At 47.9% G+C, this 20,643-nt stretch overlaps 5 protein-coding genes across 5 annotated transcripts; 1 reads left to right on the forward strand and 4 right to left on the reverse strand.

Moving 5' to 3' along the window:
* Positions 1-355: 355 nt before the first annotated feature.
* OSH2 (Oxysterol-binding-like protein) lies at positions 356-4,157 on the reverse strand (the record flags this gene model as incomplete). Its single annotated transcript, XM_031153552.1, has 3 exons — positions 356-1,513; positions 1,561-4,081; positions 4,138-4,157. 3 exons carry the CDS (start codon positions 4,155-4,157, stop codon positions 356-358), a joined length of 3,699 nt encoding a protein of 1,232 aa, XP_031001999.1.
* Positions 4,158-4,935: 778 nt separating this feature from the next.
* On the reverse strand, positions 4,936-6,315 carry LHYA1_G008633 (uncharacterized protein; the record flags this gene model as incomplete). Its single annotated transcript, XM_031153553.1, has 3 exons — positions 4,936-5,037; positions 5,090-5,263; positions 5,314-6,315. 3 exons carry the CDS (start codon positions 6,313-6,315, stop codon positions 4,936-4,938), a joined length of 1,278 nt encoding a protein of 425 aa, XP_031001998.1.
* A 313-nt stretch (positions 6,316-6,628) lies between these two features.
* SPBC211.05 (Uncharacterized protein) lies at positions 6,629-7,066 on the forward strand (the record flags this gene model as incomplete). Its single annotated transcript, XM_031153554.1, has 3 exons — positions 6,629-6,694; positions 6,757-6,963; positions 7,022-7,066. The coding sequence occupies 3 exons, from the start codon at positions 6,629-6,631 to the stop codon at positions 7,064-7,066; spliced, it is 318 nt and encodes a 105-aa protein (XP_031002005.1).
* A 255-nt stretch (positions 7,067-7,321) lies between these two features.
* On the reverse strand, positions 7,322-8,448 carry nse3 (Non-structural maintenance of chromosome element 3; the record flags this gene model as incomplete). The annotated part of the gene is made up of 4 exons (XM_031153555.1): positions 7,322-7,920; positions 7,967-8,095; positions 8,142-8,379; positions 8,428-8,448. The coding sequence occupies 4 exons, from the start codon at positions 8,446-8,448 to the stop codon at positions 7,322-7,324; spliced, it is 987 nt and encodes a 328-aa protein (XP_031002004.1).
* A 3,839-nt stretch (positions 8,449-12,287) lies between these two features.
* ANK1_1 (Ankyrin-1) lies at positions 12,288-19,301 on the reverse strand (the record flags this gene model as incomplete). The annotated part of the gene is made up of 4 exons (XM_031153556.1): positions 12,288-12,554; positions 12,611-14,238; positions 14,467-17,927; positions 17,974-19,301. The coding sequence occupies 4 exons, from the start codon at positions 19,299-19,301 to the stop codon at positions 12,288-12,290; spliced, it is 6,684 nt and encodes a 2,227-aa protein (XP_031002003.1).
* Positions 19,302-20,643: the final 1,342 nt, after the last annotated feature.

Raw genomic sequence — 20,643 nt, forward strand, 5'->3', positions numbered from 1 at the left:
ATGTATGTATGGGGATAGGATAGGTTTTAGGTTTCAAACTAGGTTCGTACTGTACTCTTATATTTATCGGTGGCTGCACTATTACTGGTGGCAACAGGTGGTACAGTATCGGATTATGTAATACATGCGACATAGGACAGGTGGGGTAGGCTCGGTAGGTAAGGATTGTGGTTGAGGTGAGCGAGATATTTACCTTAGGAAAGCCGGCATTTATTCATTTTACACCACCAAAAACATACTATTTTTTCCCCTCTGTATTTGTTGCTCCATCTTAAGCCCATCGCATCCATCACCAATCGCTCCATATGTAATACTTTTTGCCCATCGCCAGATAATATACCCACATCACATAATCCTAAAAAATCTCCTCTACACCATGCCAATCCTTCTCCGCCCTAGCCTTCCAATACTTCTCGTTAAATCTCCAAAATATCTCTCCAGTAACCGGACACCTATCCTTGACAAACCAAAGTGGCCTGAACTCCTCGCCCTTCTCCTCCCTCTGCCTCCTCCGCGCCCTTTGCTTCTCCTCTACACGATTCTTTTCCGTAGCAGCGAAATCGTACTGCCCATCCTCCATGGCTCTTTGATCGGGACGGAGTCGCGTATCCGTCGGAGGAAGCCAAGGTCGGAGTTTATCGTTGCAGTCGTTGAGCGTGACGACGAAGGGAGTGAGGTTGAATGGAATACCCGTTGGGCGCGCATTGGCTTCCCAGACGAGGAATACTTGGGATGGGTCAGTAATATTGCCGTGACGTTGCATGTCCCCTGGTTTGGGTTCCTCGGGCGTCGCTTCATATCCAGGTGTCAGACGGGCGTATATTTTGTTGTTCCAACGGCCGCCCATGCTAAAGCGTGGTTGGCCGTTTTTGTCGTTCACACGGCCAGTGAGGTGGTATGCAGAGGAGGCTTTCCAACCCCGGGCTTTGAAGTCCATAAGACAGACTTCGCCGGTGGTCCAGTTTTTGACTTCCATGGGGCCGTAGTTGTCAACTGTTGGAGAACCGGTGATGATACCGATGACGGATGAAGTTACTTTCTTCCAAGTGTAGAATTCTTCCTTGCCCCCGTTGGTAGGGCGTAATTTGAGGAACCAGGTACCAAGTGGGTTAATGTCGAAAGATTTGCCGTAGAATTTAGACTTGACGGCAGACTCCCCGTAGTATGTCCATCTGGGTGACTCGGCCCACGCTGCGCCAACGGGTGGATGATGGCTTACTTGCTCAATGAAGAAGCGATAATTCTTGTCCGGGCGCACGTACTCGAATGTCTCTCCAAGAAGTGGATTGAAGGGTTTAGCAACACGGCCAATAGTAGAAGCGTACTCGGAAGCGGCGAAAGCTGCAACGTAAACCATTCGTTCAGCGGCATCAGGTCGATCTGCTGCAATATCGAGAAGATCTGAATACTCCATATCTTCGGCGCATCGCTGAAGCAGTGATGTTGGTTCGTTGAATGATACGGGAAGAGTCATTTTCGTCATGTCCTTTCCAATCATGGATTTAAGAATACTCTGCAGATTATTAGCAGGCCCATAAAAAAAGGAGGCACGCGACTTACCCAGAGAGAAATTTTCGGTCTATCATCAGCATCCATAGCTAGCTTTTTCCGGATACCATCCTCGTAACCATGGAAGGACGAGCTTAAATCAATAGCCCCTGGCTCAAGCAAGTCGCCCTTCAAAGGTGGACTAACCGGAGGCATTGGCGCAACCTGGACCTCACCGGCATCTACAGCATCAAAGAACTCCTCATCGTCCTCAGAATCAGAATCCGACAAGTCAATCTCCTGTAGAATAGATTTGCGTCGGAGGGAGCTTCTCGCCGTAAATGGTCGTTCAAGTGAAGCATTGACACCTTGTTCAAACTTCACATCCTCAAGGGCCTCAGCAAGCTCCTGTGAGGGTTCACCTCTGCTCGCAGGTCGACTGCTCACAGCGACACTGCCACCAATCGCCTCACGGAGAGCCCGTTTCGTCAACTTTCGTTTCTCTTCAGCCTCCCCAACTCGGGCTTCGAGGATTTCTTGTTCCTTTGCTACCTGCGCCATACTATCCTCCCAGAGGCGTCTCATGTCTGCTTCTCGGTCAAGGCGGTACTGCCAGTGGGCGTCTCTATCTCTCGAAATTTTCAGAAGATCTCCAACAAGACCCTTGAGATTGCGGATGGATGAGTCGTAGGTTTGCACGGCTTGTACAGCCATGGGGTCAGAAATTGTGAATGCGGGGTTCCTGGTTTGTTCGGTTTGCAAGGCTGCATTCACAGATGCCATCATGTCCAACTGCAATTTTGCCGACTGGGCAGTGATGTCAAAAGCATCTTTGCTTGCAGGTGTATCACGATCGCTTGAACCTTCACCTTCAGCATAATCGTCATCGTCGTCCCCGTCTATGCCTGTACCAACATTGCTTGGTACCTTGCCCATTTCCCCCATGAAGCTAGGTTCATAAGATCCGTACGCGGTCCCTTCATCTTCATCACCAACACTTCCAGCAGTATTAAAGGCAACCTTAGACGAGCCGCTCTTGCTAGGCTGTGGTGCAAGTCGGGAGCTGGCCTGGTAACTATTTCGTCGGGTTTCCGTAATACTTGCAGTTTCACTCGCGAGCTCTGATGCAGATGGATCTTTCGACCCGGCACTATGCTCAAGCTTCGCTTGCCTCAAGATCTCTGAACTCTTTTGCTTCTGCCGATCTTCTTCCTTCGCCTGGTCCTTGGTCCATTGAATAGAGTTGTTAAGAGCCCAGAACCATCTCTTGGCCTCAACCTCGTGGTTTGCCTTTAGGTGATACTTGACTGAAGACTTTCCAATGATCTCGAATTTCGTCTTCTCAGTTGGATCCATATTAAGCTTCGCAATTCGCATATTGATGGCTCCACGGCAAGCAGCTCCTATATCATCTTGATGCTTGTAGTAACTCATCACTCCATCTTCCAGTACAAACCAACGCAGTTGATATCCCTTTCGGTAATTTGTCCACTTCTTCAGATATCCCTTCATCTCGCGGCCCTCCTTTCCAGCCAAAGCATCACCAGGAGCCGCAGTTGAGTTTTGCTGGGAAGCATTTCCAAGCACGGCTTTCTCCTGAATGCCTCGTTGCGCGGCAACAGCAGCCGGAGATCTTTTAAGCATCGCTCTCGTAGTGTCGTCCTTCGTAACATCCTGCGGAAGCTTGCCCCTACGATCCCTCCTGAACGGATCCGCCCCATGAAGTAACAGAGCCTGTATGAGTGCAGTGTTCCTCTTCCTAGCCGCCTCATGCAGCAGTGTACCTCCAGACTGTATTGTCGTGATATCGCTCGCAAACTCGCCTCCATTAATATCCAGAACAGTCTTAACACGAGGCTCTTCCAAAACCTCGCCCAGTTTCTTATAATCTCCTTGTTGAACCAAAGTTTGCACCTCTTTGACCTTCCCATCTACAAATATCGAGCGCGATAACTGCAATTGCTGGTAAATGTCCGGGGTGCGGGCGACATCGATGGGTAGACGACCAGAGTAGTTTGCAATCGAATCGTTGATACCAGGCTGTTCAAGCAGTAGCTTTACGATGTGCGACCGTCCTTGCTGGGCAGCAATATGTAGCGCCGTGTTGCCATCCTTATCCCTCGAATTGATATCAATTGACCCCGCACCATCAGAAAGCACGTACTCCACAACAGGTTGCTCAGCGCACTGTATCGCCAGGTGCAAGATACTCGTGTCATCTAACCCACTCGGACCCCCGTTTACACTAGATATACTTGATCGAGTCCCATCGCTCTCCCGTATAGCTTTCGAGATCGAGGCCGTGTCCCCGTTCCGCAGCGCCTCGAAGACGCGAAACTTGCGCACCGATTGCTCGATCGTGACCGGCTTGTCTTGTGGAATTGGGGGCGGATTCGAAAGCATAGCTCTGTGCTGCGAGGCTTGGATGAGGTTGGAGGTTGAGCGGATAAGGCTTGCGGTGCTTGTTGATGGTCTTCCGAGGTGGCCGCGCTGCGACATGGTTGACGAGCTGTCTTCGGAGGTGGTCTCATCATTCTTGCCTTCTTTTCGTCGGTGCAATGACAGCATGGACGATTTGCTGCGCTTGTGGATTCTGGGGGCAATCAGCAAGAGAGACTTATCGTCGGGGTAAGGGAAGGTGTTACTGACCCTTCTCCAGCTTCAGACATCGTGAAGGAATGTCTATTGCATGAATTATCGGGGGAATTAGTTGGTATTTACTCCGCAGGGGGCACAATGGCCGGCCACCCTTGCACAGATTGTCAAGCTTGCTGAGGAAGCCGTTATTGCTTGAAGGATTCTACGAAAGACGGTGTTTTTCAAAAAGGTGTCGGTGGTGGAGGAGGTGGAGGTGGAGGGACAACTTGGTGCACGTTTACTAGAGTAGCTTCCCGTAAATGGTGCAATGACGTTTTATTGTAGCGAGTTGGGGGGGGGGGGGGGGGGCGAGGCCGAATCAACTCGACGGTACGCCAGGACAGGAGTGGGAAGAGATCAGCGAGCGATTATCCACCACCACCCCGACAGTCTGGCTGACATCTTCACCTCTTTTCATTTGTTCCTTCCTCGGGTTTGTGGCTTTTGTGGTATCCATTACCTTACTGCTAAGAGTTGAGTCGCCTTCCTAATGAGGATAGTTGGTGGCTTCATGTATTGGCATCACCTGCTTGTAGGTTTTCGAGAATAATGCACATGATGTGTATTTGAATCTGGAAAGCGCAGCGCATTTCGGAATTGGGGTTTTATTTCATGCGCAAAGCTGAACGCAGTTTTGTTTTCTTAGCAGTAATCACCTTTATTCCTCTCTACGGAAAATCCATGTCTCTGGTACCCTATATAACATACCATCTCACCTATAGGATAAGTATGGTTTGTTGAATTGTGATATTATTGATCTGTTTGCCCTTAATCCTCCGTAGACAGCCACCTAAGCCGCTACAAAGGTATCTAGGACATAATCTCCACGTCCATGGCCGCTTGAAATTTATCAAAAGGTGCACCAGTGCTCGGGATATCCCTTCCATGGTGAAACTCCTCACGATGCGTGGTCTAAGCCCATTAGCATGTCTTCGGTCCTGGAAACGATGTATTTATTACTTACCACATTCTCACGATAGCAATCCTCGGAGCAAAAGTAGCTCACAACATCATGATATCTACAATCCGGGCAAAGGCCACACATCTGCGCTCCGTCCACCTCGTTCGGTCCCGCCTCTGGGTAGGAAGTGCATCGATTGTCCATGCAACATTGATGTTTACGATGCTCATGCTCTTCCTAGATTCAAAAATCAGCAATCGGATCAAATCCCAGGAATAACAACTCACCGCGTCTTCTTCGCAATGCTCAAAAGAACAATAATAAAACCTTCCACCCCGTCCCCCATTCCGCTCCAGCCATTCACAGACCGCACACTCGATAATTTCCTCCACGCCCGAAATGTTAACATCAAGCGGACATCCCTCCCTCTGGCAAGCCACTACGCTCGGACTCGGCTCCCTCCTCTGCGCATTCGCGGCTTTTCTCGCTTTATCCTTTAGATGCGCACTCTGGCCCATTTGCAGCTCTTGTAGTCTCCCTCTTAGATCCGCTATTTTGTTTTCTTGGGAAGCAGCGGCTTCTTTGCGCCATGCGGCGAGGACCTCGTCATGGGGGATGAGTTGCTCGAATAGGCGTGCATATTTTTGCTTGATGTTCTTTTGTTGGGGGGTGTCGGTGGAAGAGGGTGTGCAGTAGAATGAGATGTATATCTGGGCGCGTTCTCGAGGGGTTTTGGATTCGTTCAAAGCGCGAATTATGGATGATGCTGACTGGTTGCAGGAGTAGAGTTGAGAGGTATAGTAGTATTCGAGGACTTCGTTGGTTGCTTTTCCTTGCTCTAGAAGGTCGGCTGCCATACTTTTATAGGAATTGACATCAGAGTTGTCGGTTGCTTTTGAGGCGAGGAGAGAATGTTTGAGGTATTCTCGAAGAGTGGATTGGAAGAGGGCGTGTATCTCTTCTAGCTGTGGTCCTTCGGGCTGGTTGAACTTCCTCCGCATCTCCTCTCGATATTCGAGGAGATCAGAGTCCCATCTTCCTGGGGCGTCTGAAAGATAGTATTCATAGTAAGCCTCAGCGACCCGCCTCTTTTTGGTATCGCACCGTCCACAATCTGGCGGGCCAGCATGGCGTGGAGCCTGTGGGGATGCATAGAAGGCTTCAATACTCTTCAAGCTAGTTTCAAGCTTGTCTCTGGATTCTCGAAAACGATCTCCTTGAAGTAGCTTCGCATCTAATTTGGCAGGCCCAGATGCCGTACCAGGCCGACTGCCGTGACCTGGCCTCATTTGTAATTCAAGGTCCCTGGATCATGTTAGACTCAATTTCAACACGAATAGGAGAAACTCACATCACGTGTATATCACGTGTAGTAAGCAAACGGAGGTTCTTAAAGCATCTACCTAGTATGTTCGCTTTCTAAATACCCCTAGGCCTAGATATTATATAAATTCATCAGATGTATATTCATTGACAAGAGTCGTCGAGATCTGGAACTGTTTGCGGTTGAATCGGCGTGTTGAGGTTGCCGCTTCAAAAAGCTCACTTTCACTTTAGCATCATCGGTCAAATATTCTTCCGGCCCGACAGAAATGCATGGGCATGCATCCCAATACCAAGCACCGCATCCTCATCGTCTCCCACAACCCAAAACCTATCGTCAATATGGTATGTTGAAACCTTCAAGCTCCCTTTCTCGATTCCTGCTAAGCTAAGGTCCTTCCTTACAGGCAGACAAACTTCGCGCCCAACAACAACTCGAGCAGCTGCAAGCCCGCTACGTCGGAACGGGGCACGCAGACACTACGAAATTCGAATGGTCATCCAATATTCAGCGTGACAGCTATGCTAGTTACGTTGGCCACCCGCCGTTGTTGAGTTATATGGCGATTGGTATGGGGGAGTGTAGGGAGAAGGTTAGAGGGGCTATGATTGAGGTGAGTACTCTGATGGGAGGGGTTGTCTTATGAGGGATGTGTGCTAAATGAGGTATAGAAAATGATTCAACCTGTTGGGAAGCCGCCGGAGGTGCAGGATTGAGTAGTGTCTGGGAATGAACGAAATGGAGTTGGCCTATCGAGGCTATTGGGAAGTACTACCAAGGCGTTTGGCAATATCCAGGATGGGTATACGGTGGATACATGCAAGAGTCCGAGGCTACAAAACGATCAGCAAGAATATAAAGTGATACCTTTCAGCCGCTATTTGCTTCATCAATATCGTACTACAATTCGATCGTTTGTTTGCGACAGTCATATCCAGCCAGTCCCTTTCCCAAGTACATCAAACATAAAATCATTCATCGTCATCAGCCGCTCTTCGTCTTTTCCCTGACGATCTAACCCTACTAGGACCTGCTTCTGGTTCTCCCTGGTCCTCTTCAGCTATAACAGTTGTCCCGTCCACCTGTTCAATCCTAGCAACATCCATATTGAGACTTCTGTTCAGTAGCTTATCAAGATCATCTGGAGCTGAGTCGCCATATACCTCCTGCACGAAACCCCGCACACCCCTCTTCCCAATCTCCGTCTTTCCCCTCGGTCCCAACCGATAGTCAATGGTTTCCTCGTCACCCTGTCTGTCCGTCACTTTCCAGATGTAACCATGGGCGCCCATCTTCTTTAGTATTGCATCCGTTTTGCCAAGAGGCGTGTTCTCATCTACGTTCAGCCTCTTCAACGCTCTGATAAGTCGATGTTCTGGAACTGCTTCTGCTGGGCTCATGGAAATGTAGGCGACGATCACAGTGCATAAGCCGATATAGGTCGCTTCGTCTTCTTCACTGCCAATTAATGACGGGGCAAGGATTTCGGGCGTGCGATATTGTGCGGGGAGGGTTGTTGAGAGAATGTAGGAGGCCGTTGGTTTCGAGTTTCCTTTTGATTTCGCAGCAGCTATAGATATTAGCAGGTACTCCAGAAAAAATTTCGAGAGATTTACATCTCTTTGCTTTCAACGTAACTTTTTCCCTCTGTGGCAACTCAACCATCTCTATGCCAAACTTTGTCCGTAGTTGCTTCTGTGCTGCCTCAAAGACGTGTTTAAATGAGCGGGGCTGCTTCCCAAGCACTGCGAATGTCAATATGTATGCAGCCATGTAACCTGCAGTACTGACCTTTTTCGGATATTCCCGTTCTTTTGATCGTTATTCTCTGATATTCGCAAGCTAGCGCGTATCGCACGAGTTTCTTCACAGCCTGATCCATGGACTCAGCTCCATCGACATCCACGCCATCGCCTCCGACTTCTTCCTCTTCCTCCCCTTCGCTCTCATCTTCAGAGGCTGGTGCGCGCCCGCGTCGGCGGTGTGTGCTTTGGGTAGGTTCTTCCTCGGATTCCTCTTCCTCTTGCATCTAGCATGGTTAGTACCAAGTGACGATTGCGCGTGGCAGTAAACGTACGGTACGGCGCCTAGAAGGCATATTGACGATTTTTATGAGATATCAGAAGGCTATGTGAAGTTTCGGTGGCTTGCAGGAAAAAGAGGCACTGTTATTGAAATGTATGCTTTGTGAACTCTCGGGGTGGTAGAAGGAGACGCGCCTTCACGCGACTTGCTTGGTGGTCGGACCTCGCTTGACTTTCGACCGATCAAAAAACTTCCAGACTTTCTTTCAGGTTTCAACATCAGTCGCATCATGATCCCTCGAACAACCTCTAGACCGCACATATGCTTGAGTTGCCAGCGGCGTCTGGCACGGCAATCTACCCCGTCCAGGTGTCAAGCGGCTTTTCAGTCGACCGATTCGGGGTCTGAAAAAGATGTACCTGAGAAGTATCAACAAGTACGCCGGACTCTGGTTCCCCTCTCACACTTCACACGACCCAATAAACCTCTTGCGCCTTTTCTCAGGTATCGTCCCGTGGAGGAGAAGCTAGGAGAGACATATGGGTTTCGAGGGCATTCGTTATTCAAGGAGCGGGAGTCATTGAAGGATGCGAAGAACCTAGGGGCTCCAGCCGAAGTACTGCTCCTTCGAGAATCGAAGATCCACCGATATGATCACTCGGGAAGGCATCCCGATGATGCACCTGCTCAACTAGATGCGAAACATATTGATATATTGGAACAAGTACAAGAAGAAAGGGGTCTGATTAGCCAGGAGGAAGTGGTGGAAAACATCAACGAGTTCAGACCAGAAAAGGACAAGGAACCTCAACACTGGGACGATTTCAATACCCTCGTACAGAGCCTTCAGGAGTCATTTACGGTCCCTCAATTGGAGAAATACATCCAATCTTTTGAGAACAAACAAGCGGAAGATTCCTGCCCCCACACTGTTACCTGGTCGCCACTAAGTGACGATTTAATCGAAGAGATTGTTCTTGAACGCAGTCCTTGGATCCCCTCGATTGGAGATTCTGTGGGCCAGGACTACAAGCAGTCTTCGAGAGGATATACATTGGCGTCGCATACTTCTAAGCAACGTGTTGTTATTCAGTTGATAAGACAGTGCTGGAAGCTGTCGGTTCCGGAATTGGATGGCGGGATTGGTTCTATGGAGGTTCGGATGCGTGTTACACATCTAAACCTCTTGTTAAGTAGGGTTTCGATTTCTTTATAGACTACCCAAGCTAATTCAAGTACCACAGAGCATCGTGTTTTAGATGCTATGAAAGAAGACTTATTGCCGACGTACATCGAGAAGCTTGAGGGTTTCCCTTCAACAGGAGTCATACGAATCACAGCGTCTCGGGCGAAATGCGATGTCATCATCACTGAGCTCAGGCGGATACTGGGAAATGTCCAGACGTTAAAATTGTCGCTTCTAGACCTCATGCCTTATGATAAAGGACTTGAAATCCGACACTTGAATCGATGGGCCGACAAGAATTTTGACGACGCAGCGCTGCATGAGCTTGGCCATCTTACGAATACGGAAATGATCCGCATTCCTGAAAAGAAGATCGCTGGTGCCAAGCGTCCAACGAAAGAGGTACGTGTCGATTGCTATTCGTTTTGATATCACTAACCGCAGTAGCTACTCATATCCTGCCTCACCAACGAGCGAGATGTTTGGCTCTTAAATCGAGCTGGCATGGCACGTCGCCTTCTTGTTACATCTGGACACTTCTCAACCAGACAGCAGTACCGACTTGGTTGTAAAATGCCCGACTCCACCCCTGTCGAAAGTGGTATATTCTCCGACTACGCCAAGGTAGACGGCTTGCAATGGAGGGACAGAATTCGGAAATGGACCCGTTGGACGATCCCTATTGCCAAGGAAGGGTCGGTGTGGCAGTCTACACCCATTGTGGATGCTCCCGATGAGAATAGCGAGACTGAGAAGCTGTACCAGGAAGAACTGCCCCAAAAATATAACAGCGTGACTCCAACTTCTACGAAAACAAAAACAAAAACTTCTGCTATTAAAGAAGGGCTTCAAGGACTAACATACTGGAATGACAAATACGAGACGGCATCATCCGGTATTCTAGGAAGTGTTATCCACAGCCACTTCAACCGTGACTCGCAAGCTATGCCCAAAACACCTTTTCAACAAACCGATCAAGCCGTACGCACGTTCAGTACCGCCTTGCCGAATCTATCGAGTGTGCTTGAAAAATGTCAATTATACACTCGTGACGTGCCACATGAGGTTCTCGTATTGCACTTCCAACCTAATCCATTTTACAAACACCCAAGCAGCAATAAATCCATTGGTGCCAGGGTGCTTTCTGCATTCCCTCCACTCGAGATGCACTTTCATGTCAACGAATCCAAAGCTTTAAGGCTCACGTCTATTCAAGCAGTGGTTCGAGAAGAGGGAACAGATCTCATGCTTCCAAATGAAGCAGTTGATGTGCGCTTCTATCAGAAGACAACCAGCCACCTCCGAACTCGCTGGCTCGAATCAAAGCACATTAAAGACTTTCTAGCCGCCAGCAATCTAACATACGAGGGCCGGAGAGTAGATCTGCCAGCCACGCTCCCAATGCGAATTGCAAAGCACCTCTGCCAGGAGTCCAGCCTCATCGATCTTGGCAAAGATCCCGATGCTGACATTCACGATGTTGAATATCTATTCGTTGGCCGTGAAGTAAGACGTTCGTTGATGCTCAACTACCAGGGCTGGAAACTTGAATATACAAATATCGACGCTGGACGAATTGACGGTAGGAAGAGCGAGCTACAATTACGACCTATTTCTATACAGCAACAGCGTACGCAAGAGGAATTTGTACAGTCTGTTTACAACCTGGCAGAGTCATTTGGAACCGGAATGATGCCCACTAAGGCTCGAAACGTGATGACAAAGGATAGGTTGTTCAGGTTAACTACAATGAGTACGAAAAAAACCAGACCGGTGAAGAGGCTGCGTACTCATACTGCGCAACGGCCCTTGGAAAGATTGTTAGAGGATGACTGGTGGGGTCCGGTACAAGACGGTAGCGAGAAGGATGTCAAAGAAGGGGAGTCTGTCGCTGTGCGGGGTGAGGGTCCTATCGCTCAGGACAAAGCTTCAGTCGAAGTATAATGGGTGAAGAAAGAACTCTATCAACACTCGATCAACGAGGCACTAAGCAAAGTCGGCTTAGCAACTAACAAAGAGGGGGTGCGCCCAGAACACCAGAAGTGGTGATTCATGTTGTATTTGTCGGTTCTATATAATTGTTTCTACGTCTGCATAGCATATATTGTATCATAGGGTCAACTCACGAGTCTTGACATGTATTAAAACAGTCATTTACTTTCCAATTCTTCCCTGTTATATCTTACCATTGCATATCTATCTATTCTCCCGTTTTACAACTTGCGTATTTAGTTTCTTCGATCTACAAATAGTCTTGCCATCAGCTTTAGCAAAGTGGAGATATATCCAATAACTCCAGAACTTCCTTGAACAGGAGTTCTGGCCTTTTCTTAATGCGTCTATTAAGTAAAGTAATCAAGAATTTTCTCAACAGTATCAGCAAACTCACGAAGTCTAACATGAAAGCTGAATCAATGCTTAATTTCAGCTATTCAACGGATTAAGAACGACATTGAGATAAAAGACCACATGAAGGAAGAGCCCGAATCAGAGAACACATTAAAGGGAATTAACGAAGGATTACCCCAATACCGGTGAGGAGTAGATGCATATCATTCAAATATTAAGCGAAACAACTTCGTGTCTGAAAAGTTATCCCTTTTATGTACTTTTCCTTCTCCCAGTGGAAGGAACGCATATCCATCCTAAATTTCTGATAGAAGGTCCACCAGTCCTTGCCCAACAGTGTTGAAGTTTGCCGTATAGTTCTTCGCGGCCGTGCGAATTTACAAAACCCCATCCTCAATCATAACCTCATGGTACGTCCCCTTGGCCAGCTTATCAACGACCTGGATCTGAATCTCGTTCTTCTCAACCCCCTCCGCCACCGCCTCTTGCATCATGTCGTCTGTTACAAAACCCAGGGCCTCGCTCGTCTTCGCCACACCCTCAAAATACTGCAGTGCGTGCGCACCCATGCGCTTCTGCCAGTCGCGCGGCAGATCACGGACCGCAACCGCTGGCACGGCTTGTAGTATAGCGTAGTTGGCTTTCTACAAAGAAAAAGTCCAAACTCCAATCAAGATTAAACAAACGCATCAAAATGAACCAATTTCCCTTCCAAATCTTTCCTCAATTGAGACAACTCCGTTGCCCTATCTATCGAAGATGCTCCGAATTTCGGTGAGTATAACCCAGAGATTGGGACCTCCGCCAGCATTGGTCCCTGCCAAGAGGCCATTTCTCCGTCTACCGTCTGTCCAGTCTCCCAGCAAAGTTTGGGTTGCTGGGTATGCCGCTTAACTAGCAACCACTCTAGTATTTCTGGGTTGTCCTGCGCAGATTGTACGGCGGTGAATTCTAGGCCATCTTTGCTACCAAAGATGTTCGCTCCAGCGCGGATTAAGTATATGACGGATGTAAGTTGTCCTTCATGGCACGCAGCATTCAGCGCAGTACCCTCAGGACAACCTTCGAGTTCGAGGTTAGCTCCTGCTTGGATCAATACATCCAGTTCTTTGATATTCCCATACTTAGAGGCTTTAGTAAGCAAGGTCTCCCGCACGAATGGTTCCGAGAAAGGAATATTGATCATTTGAGACGTCCTAGCGAATCCCAGACGCTTGAATAGTAATTTTAAAACAGTCCATGAATAACCATACCATTTGAAAGGTACTTGGCGGATGCAGCGTTCGTAGTCAAGGTCCCAATTCATGATCAAGGATACCTTGGCCATATTATTCGTAGCGTGTTCCAGTGCAATCCCCACCGGTGTTACACCCCTATAGTTCTCTACTTCGGGATTGCAACCAATCTGGAGGAGGTAGGAGAATGTATGTGCATTACTGAACCCAGCTGCATGGAACAAGGTATCGCCAACCACGTCGCGTTGAGTGAGTGGGGTGCCATTTTCAACAAGATACCTCAAAATTTCTGTTTGCCCACCTCTAGCTGCATGCATTGCAGGATTTTGGCCTATACATCGTCCATTGGGTTTGGCATCGTTTTCGACTAGCAACTGTACAATTTCTAGATAACCTAATCTAGCGGCATCGTGTAGTGGGGTCTCTTGAATGCCTCTGAGACAATCGACAGTCGCGCCGTATTCTAGGAGGAGTTTGATGCAATCTATACTGCGTTCTTTTACAGCAATATGCATAGCTGTGGGATTCGCAATGCCTATCCTTGGTGATATACTCGTTGAGTTAGAAAGGTACCAAGCCCATTTTAAGGCGAGGTGATCAATCTTTAGATCGTACACGAAGGTCAAATCGTTGATTTGCGCATGCTGGAGCAAGATCTTGAGTCCAGGTATGTTGCTACACGTGGCTGCAACATGGATAGGATTAACTGGGCTTTGGAACGATAGGCTACCTGCCTTAAGATCGTTCTTCAGCAAAAGAACCAAGAGCTGTGTCTCAGATTTATCTCGACAAGCCAGATGAACTGCGGAATAACCACGGTACTTCGATGTATCACATACCTGTCCCGTTGTCGAAGCGCCCATTCCGATGAGATAGGAAGCTATTTCAAACTTGCGGTCTATCAAGGCAATGATGACTGGCTTGCAGCATTTGCAGCTCGCGTGTGGCTTGTTCAGATCCGCGCCGCTTTCCACGCTCCTTTTACAAAGTAAGAGATCGTCTAAGTCAATAGCAATAGATAGGCTCTGTGTCGCTATAGTACTCGACTGTTTCTGGTGTTGGGCAATCGAAGAATTATCGAGCTTAACTTTTTCTAGAATGAGAGATGGTGTCAGTCAAACGCTTGATATAGGAGAATCCATCATCTCAGGTTAATATTCATAGACCATCCGGCTATCCAGCCAGTAGTTCAAAGTAGACGTAAGACAGAATCCACCCTACCGCCGTTTTCCAATTAGGAGCATTTTCAAGCTCCATCAAGGTAGTTATTGGTGACAGGGGGGGAACAAGACAAAGTGATTAAATGAGGACAAATATATACCTCGCTCATGATTCCTTAGTAGATCCACGATATCATTGTGCCCATACTTCAACGCATAAAGTTCGGGGCTCATCCCCCTTGTATCACAGACAAGGGAGCAGCCATGAGCCAACAGTATCTGTGCGTTTTCAAACTTGCCCCACCGAGATGCCATATGAAGCGCTCGACATCCGCTAGGGTCTTCAGCTTCAATGTCAGCGCCAGCAGAAAGTAGCGCTTCAATTGTGCCATCAACTCCAAATGCAGCAGCTATGCTCAGTGGCGAAAGTCCTTCCCCATTCAATACGTTGATGTCGTCCACTGATGAACAGGCTATAATCGTCTGGATTATACATGTACTGTCTCCCATTGCTGCTTGGTGTAGAATATTGCATTTAGTGTGCCATGTATGAGAAAACGTTGTATAATAATTGATAGTGCTTTTATTCCAGTCGAAATCCAAATCCATTAACTGCTTAAAGATCCCATGGTACCCTCCAGCAGCTGCCAAGTGGATTGCCTGCCACCCGTAGGAGTCCTTTGCTTGGGAATCAATGCCATGTTGCAAGAGGAACCTAACATGATCATGCTTGCCGGATTCTGCCGCGAGATGAAGTGGAGTTTGCGATTCTTGGCTCGAGCGTAAATTGAAATCAATGCCATATTCACAAAGCACTTCCAGTAATGCACAGGCGGATTGTGACCCTTTCATACATGCCAAATGCGCCAGCGAATATCCTTCGTCGGTGTTGTCAAGCAATCCCTGAGAATGCTCCAGAAGACTTTTCATCAGCTTCGGGGTACAACCATGGAAACATGCCATTTGAGATGGGGTCCAATTAACATCCAGGCCAGAATTGGTGGTATATAAGTTCTTCAGGTTCGCATCAACCCCCTTCGAGAGGAGAAGCTCTGTTAAAGATTCTTTCTTGCGGAGAATCGCCCAACCAATGAGTCTGTATGAATAGGCATCCCACGTAACGGTCTCATTAAGTATATTTATATCAGTGATTGATGTCGCGACTGAATAAACAAAGTCTTCAAAATCCCATGATGACTCCACTTCATCGGTCTCGGGCCGTTGGGTCTCGAAACTGAAGAGCATTTGGAGACATGAAAGGTGATTTGAATCCCGGACGTGGACATCGATGCCCTTTGTAAGGAGCTTTTGGAAGATACGTTCGCGGTAATTATAATCTGCTTGTTCTTTGGAGCCAACAGAGACGGCAAACTGTAACGCTGTCAGTCCAGTCTTGGTAGACATTGCAATTGTCGAGTCGGTTGCGAGCATAGCGAATACATTCTCGTCGATTTCCACCTCGTTTTGGATCAGGCTGTGGAGTGGGGTTCGTCCATCATAGTCAACCATATCTGGACTGAGACCAGCATCGGTCAACATTCTAATTATCGTGGCATCCACATTCTCAGGCACGAAATGCAGCCCAGTTCTTCCATCATCTGCCCTTTGATGAAGCTCGCCCCCTTTATCATTAAGCATCCGCAAAAGCTTGATGGAGTTCATGGAGACTGCATAGTGAACAAGTCCAATACCATTGGGGCATTTATTTCGAAGATACTGATCAGCTTCCATTTTGCCGAGTAGCGTTTCAAACGCGCTACTGTTGAGCTTGATTGCCGCAGTAAATAACGGAATGACGCCGTTTCCATCGGGTAAAAGATGCGATTCTTGTTTTGAATCAGCCACCCGTGACAATGTTTTTAATCCAATTGCGTTATCATTTTCTGCTGCAATATGCCACACGGTCCTACCGTTCCGATCCCCAACAGCCGTGGACGCGCCATTACCAATAAGTAAAGATATGGTGTGCTCATCGCTGCTCTTGTTGGCTGCTGCGTAATGCAGAGGTGTCAATCCGAGTTGGTTTCGAGCATCAACTTCCGCTCCGAGTGTTAAGAGAAGCACTATCGCGTTGGTGGACTCGTATTTGGCAGCCAGGTGCAATGCGGTCTCATTATATTTTCCAAAGCCCGCAACGGGACTCAATCTGTGATCAGTCAGAAGTTCCTGTATTACTTCCTGCTGGTCATTTGTTATTGCCCGAGAAAAATTTTCTTCCAAGTCCCCGATATCCATATGACGATATGCCTCACTTTTATCTTTGACCAGCTCTATTGCAGCAGAGCTTTTCGTTTGGAGGGCAAGCTTGAAAAGTTCGGACACGACAGGACCTTCTTGAGAATTTTCGTTTAGACTTGCGATAAGCGCTTCGACCATTTCCTTTGTATGGCGAGCTAGTTCAGTGCCGCGAACATGGTAGTGGGTCACCGCCTTTTGCAAAGAACTCATAATACCGTCGTCAAGTTTGCTACCAGCCTTAACAAGCTTGACCACTGGGTGATTCACTCCTTTTTCCATACCAACATTAACAGCCAATTGTAAACAAGAATATTCTTTACCATGGATGCCTTTGTATGGAACAAAGAAATCAGCTCCACGTTTGATCAGTAGATCGAATACCTCGGCTCTACTTTCGTACAAAAGATCATAGGCATTATCTGGCAAATATCCGTCTTCTAAGGAGAGTGAATACCGAAATGCCCCGATAAGTGCGCAATGAACGGGGGTTCCCATGCTACTGACTTGGTTGATAGAGCAGTCGAGGTCCAAAAGCAACTTGCATAGCTCCACACACCCTAGAGCTGATGCCATATGAAGAGGATTGACTCTCCCTAAACAGATAAGCTCGGTTGCTTGTCTGAAACCGACTTCTTCATTTTCCGTCGGCAGGTATATGTAGTCGCGAGCCCAAGAGAGAAAAAGTGATGTTCTGGAAAGGCAGAAAAGTTCGCGGGCATGTGCACGTATACTTTCGTCATTCCATGCATTCTCGGCATATTCATGCCAATAAGAGACTGCGTGGGTGCGGAAGGGGTGTTGCCTCTGTTGGTCTTCCCAAGTGTCATAGTCTTCGATTACGTCTCCGCGGAAAACATCCAAGTTGATGTAGGCCAAACAAGTCTTTGCCAAATATGGATAAATATGATTTTCAGCCTGCGAATATGGGGCGAATAGGGGCCCTGAGGAATCTGATAAACTCTCAAGGAATTCCTTCACAGTAAAATGTGCCAACTCAAAGTGTTCGCCAGAAGATGATAAGCGGATAAGGCTACTGCAATAAAGCAGTATATCCTCCTGCACATGCAGCGACTCCTTATTAAAGGTGGTATCGCTTTCCTTGATCGATACTGCTTCGCAGAGTGCAGCTGCTGAAATCGTACCCTCCGAATGGAGGATCCACTTTAATGTATTTTGTACCATTTCTTGCACACTAGAGTTGCTTTCACTTATGCGTTCAAGAATTCTCTCGTATGTCTTGAATAATGTTGGTGGTAACGACATTAGTGCCTGGCGCTTTGCAGCATCGGTGGGGAGCCCCGAAAGGAGGTCAAGTTGGCATGCTGCCCAACGAAACCTATCGATCAAAGTTAGCATCGCCGCTGCAAATTCAACACAAACATATCTAAATCAAAGTTTGTCTTCGCAAAATAGGTTTAACAACTACTTACATGCCATCTGCTCCTTCAACCAACGACTTAATGATATGGTCCTTCAGTCCTGAGCTCCGAATCCGTAATTGCTCCCTCCCCACTTTGCGTTGCCTCGATTCGATCTCTGCGGCTACGTAAAGCTCTAGATCCTCTCTATGAGCGGCTATTTTTACGTGCCCAAACTCCTGCTGCAACATCTCTCGAATATCGTACTCATCTCGACTCAGAAAGAGCGCGCGAATGTTGCTACCAGAATTGGTTGCTAGGCTTGCGAGAGACTGGACAACATCTGCGGTATGATTACCACATTCGTCTAGTCCATCAACAACGATTGAGACATCTTCAAAGCAAGAACTCTGCTGACTGACCGTCTTCACTAGGGCCGAAAGCTCTAGTAAGATAGTGGTACTGCCCTTTGGATGATATTTTTCATAGAGGTTCTGGAGGTGAGCAAAAGCCATTTCGTTCTGTCTTGCTAATTGGGTGGCAAGAGAGCTGAATATGTTAATGGGAGTTTGCGTCTTAATATCCTTGTAGTCACAATAAAAGTAAGCGGCAGCTCGAGTGCTGCTGCTCTCTTTTATGACTTCTTCAACGACACAAGCTGCTAGCACTGTCTTCCCGGCACCAGGGATACCTGAAAGCCACAACTTCGAGTTGCGTGTATAGAGCCATGTCTTGAAAGTATTACCTTCTGTTAGCCACAGTCCGGTAAGTGGATGGTGGAGGTTCAAGTTCGTCCGGTGATGGGACATTGGATCCAGCTCTTCAAAAGATTGGAGTATCTCTTGTCTCTGCCTCGTTATGGTGATATGCGTTTCCATTGCCCACCGTGTCTCCAGCTCCGTCTTCAGGCCTTTGATATCCTCGGAGATCTTGTCTTGGCGTGATAAGGCTCGCAGGGTCATGGAAAGATTGTCGCCAGCCAAGGCAGCATTGATGGTGCTCTTGTGCGTCTCAACTTCGGAGAGGAGTGATTTCATTTCAGATCCACTGAACGGCCACTTCAATCTCCGCAACGTAGCTTCCAGTGTCGACTTGCTTGAGCCAGGGTCAACCGTAGTTTTCCAATCGATCTTGTCGCGGATTTTCAGCAAAGTCTCTCGACATGAGTTTATGTGATGCAGGCGTAAGTTGGCATCAGGTGTATCTTCCTCGTACTCGCCCAAAACAAGCTCCAAATTTCGAAGGAGCCGAGAGAGCGTTGTGATCTCTGAGCCAAGCGCTTGGATTTCTTTTGCTGCATCTTTGACGGCTTTCGTGTATCGATATATACGAGTAAAGATAGTATCGGCGATTGTCACGAGTCCAGCTATACTCGCCGCGATAGAAAGAGGGTCTGCCATGTTGACTGTTTGCTCAGATTGACCGGAAGTCGTGGTTGTCAGCCAGCCTCATTCTTTCGGACTACAGCCTCGTTGGTGAGATGAAAGCCCTTTGTTTGAAAGATTACCGAGTGATAATGCAGAAACGTAGTTTATAGTAATTGGTAAACGATTATATTCTTTGGGGTGAAGAATATAAAAACTGAAGGCGATCGGTATATGAAGATTTTTTAGGCAGCGCTTCTTACAGATATGCAGGACCTGCGCCACGCAGCTTGATTCAGAGAAGGCTGCCCGCGGGGCAGATAAAAGCGCCAGCCCCGCTTTGTGTGACGGTCAAGACGTTCAGACGACAGGCTTGCATGAAAATACATGCAGGCCATTCGTTAAGAACCAATCCCCAAGAGCAGCAAAATACTCGCAAAGCTCGTGCAGAATCACAGCCTCTCAGCTGTCCGGACCACACCCCGTTTCGAGCTCTGCGCAATCGACAATGCAGTGAATTCAGTTCAGGCTCGTCACATCCTAAACACTGAAGAGAGTGGGTAGTTCGAGTGGATGGAGTTTTGCCCTTTCAAGTTTTCACTTAAAACTTGGCTTTATTTGTTGCTTCCCTGCGAAAGTCGGACCGAGATACGAAGCCGTAGCCTCACCATTATTCCGCCTGTCTACGGCATCAACGACATACCTACCTGCATATCGTGTGCTACAGTACACTGCGACGGCTTCGGGGAGCCTCGCCTCCAGACCTAACCAATTGTAACAGTCCCGACGGTGGGACAAGCCTTATCCCAGATGTCCTTAGGCAAGCAAAACATCCCACACCTTCTCGCGACCTCTTCTCTTCTATCCATGCCCAGACACAAGATCAAATGAAAAGTCTTCAAAGACTCGTCTCCCTTCAATAATTTTAATTCAAGTATCATAAGCAACTCAATACCATCTTGCAGAAGCCAAGTGAGAGTTTCTCCGCGCAGGGTATTGGGCAGATTGAGCTTCAAGGGCGGCCAGTGGTCGTACCAGCGTGGGTAATGATAAATGTGAGTGTTGCCATGGTCATCGCGTATACGGAAGCGATCGTAGGGGGTGCGGTACTCAGATGCGGATTCGAAGGTGCTGGAGGCATTTCTGGAGTCGAAGTCAGAGGGAACTAACAAGTGAGAAGTTTTCCGGGATTCTTCTTTCAACCCAGGCGTGCAGGGGATTATGTCAAGGGAAAAGTGCGCCATTTCTGAGGTAATGGTGAGAATAGCGTTCGTCTTGTAGGAGGGGAGAGTGATGTCCGCGAAGCGTTGTGAGCATTTTTTGGCACGATGGGGTGCCTCTGTGAGGGCTACGAGGAGGCCTGTTAGCTCTGTATCTA

This window comes from Lachnellula hyalina (genome assembly GCF_007821495.1).
Source record: "Lachnellula hyalina strain CBS 185.66 chromosome Unknown contig00195, whole genome shotgun sequence".
Lineage (NCBI taxonomy): Eukaryota > Fungi > Ascomycota > Leotiomycetes > Helotiales > Lachnaceae > Lachnellula > Lachnellula hyalina.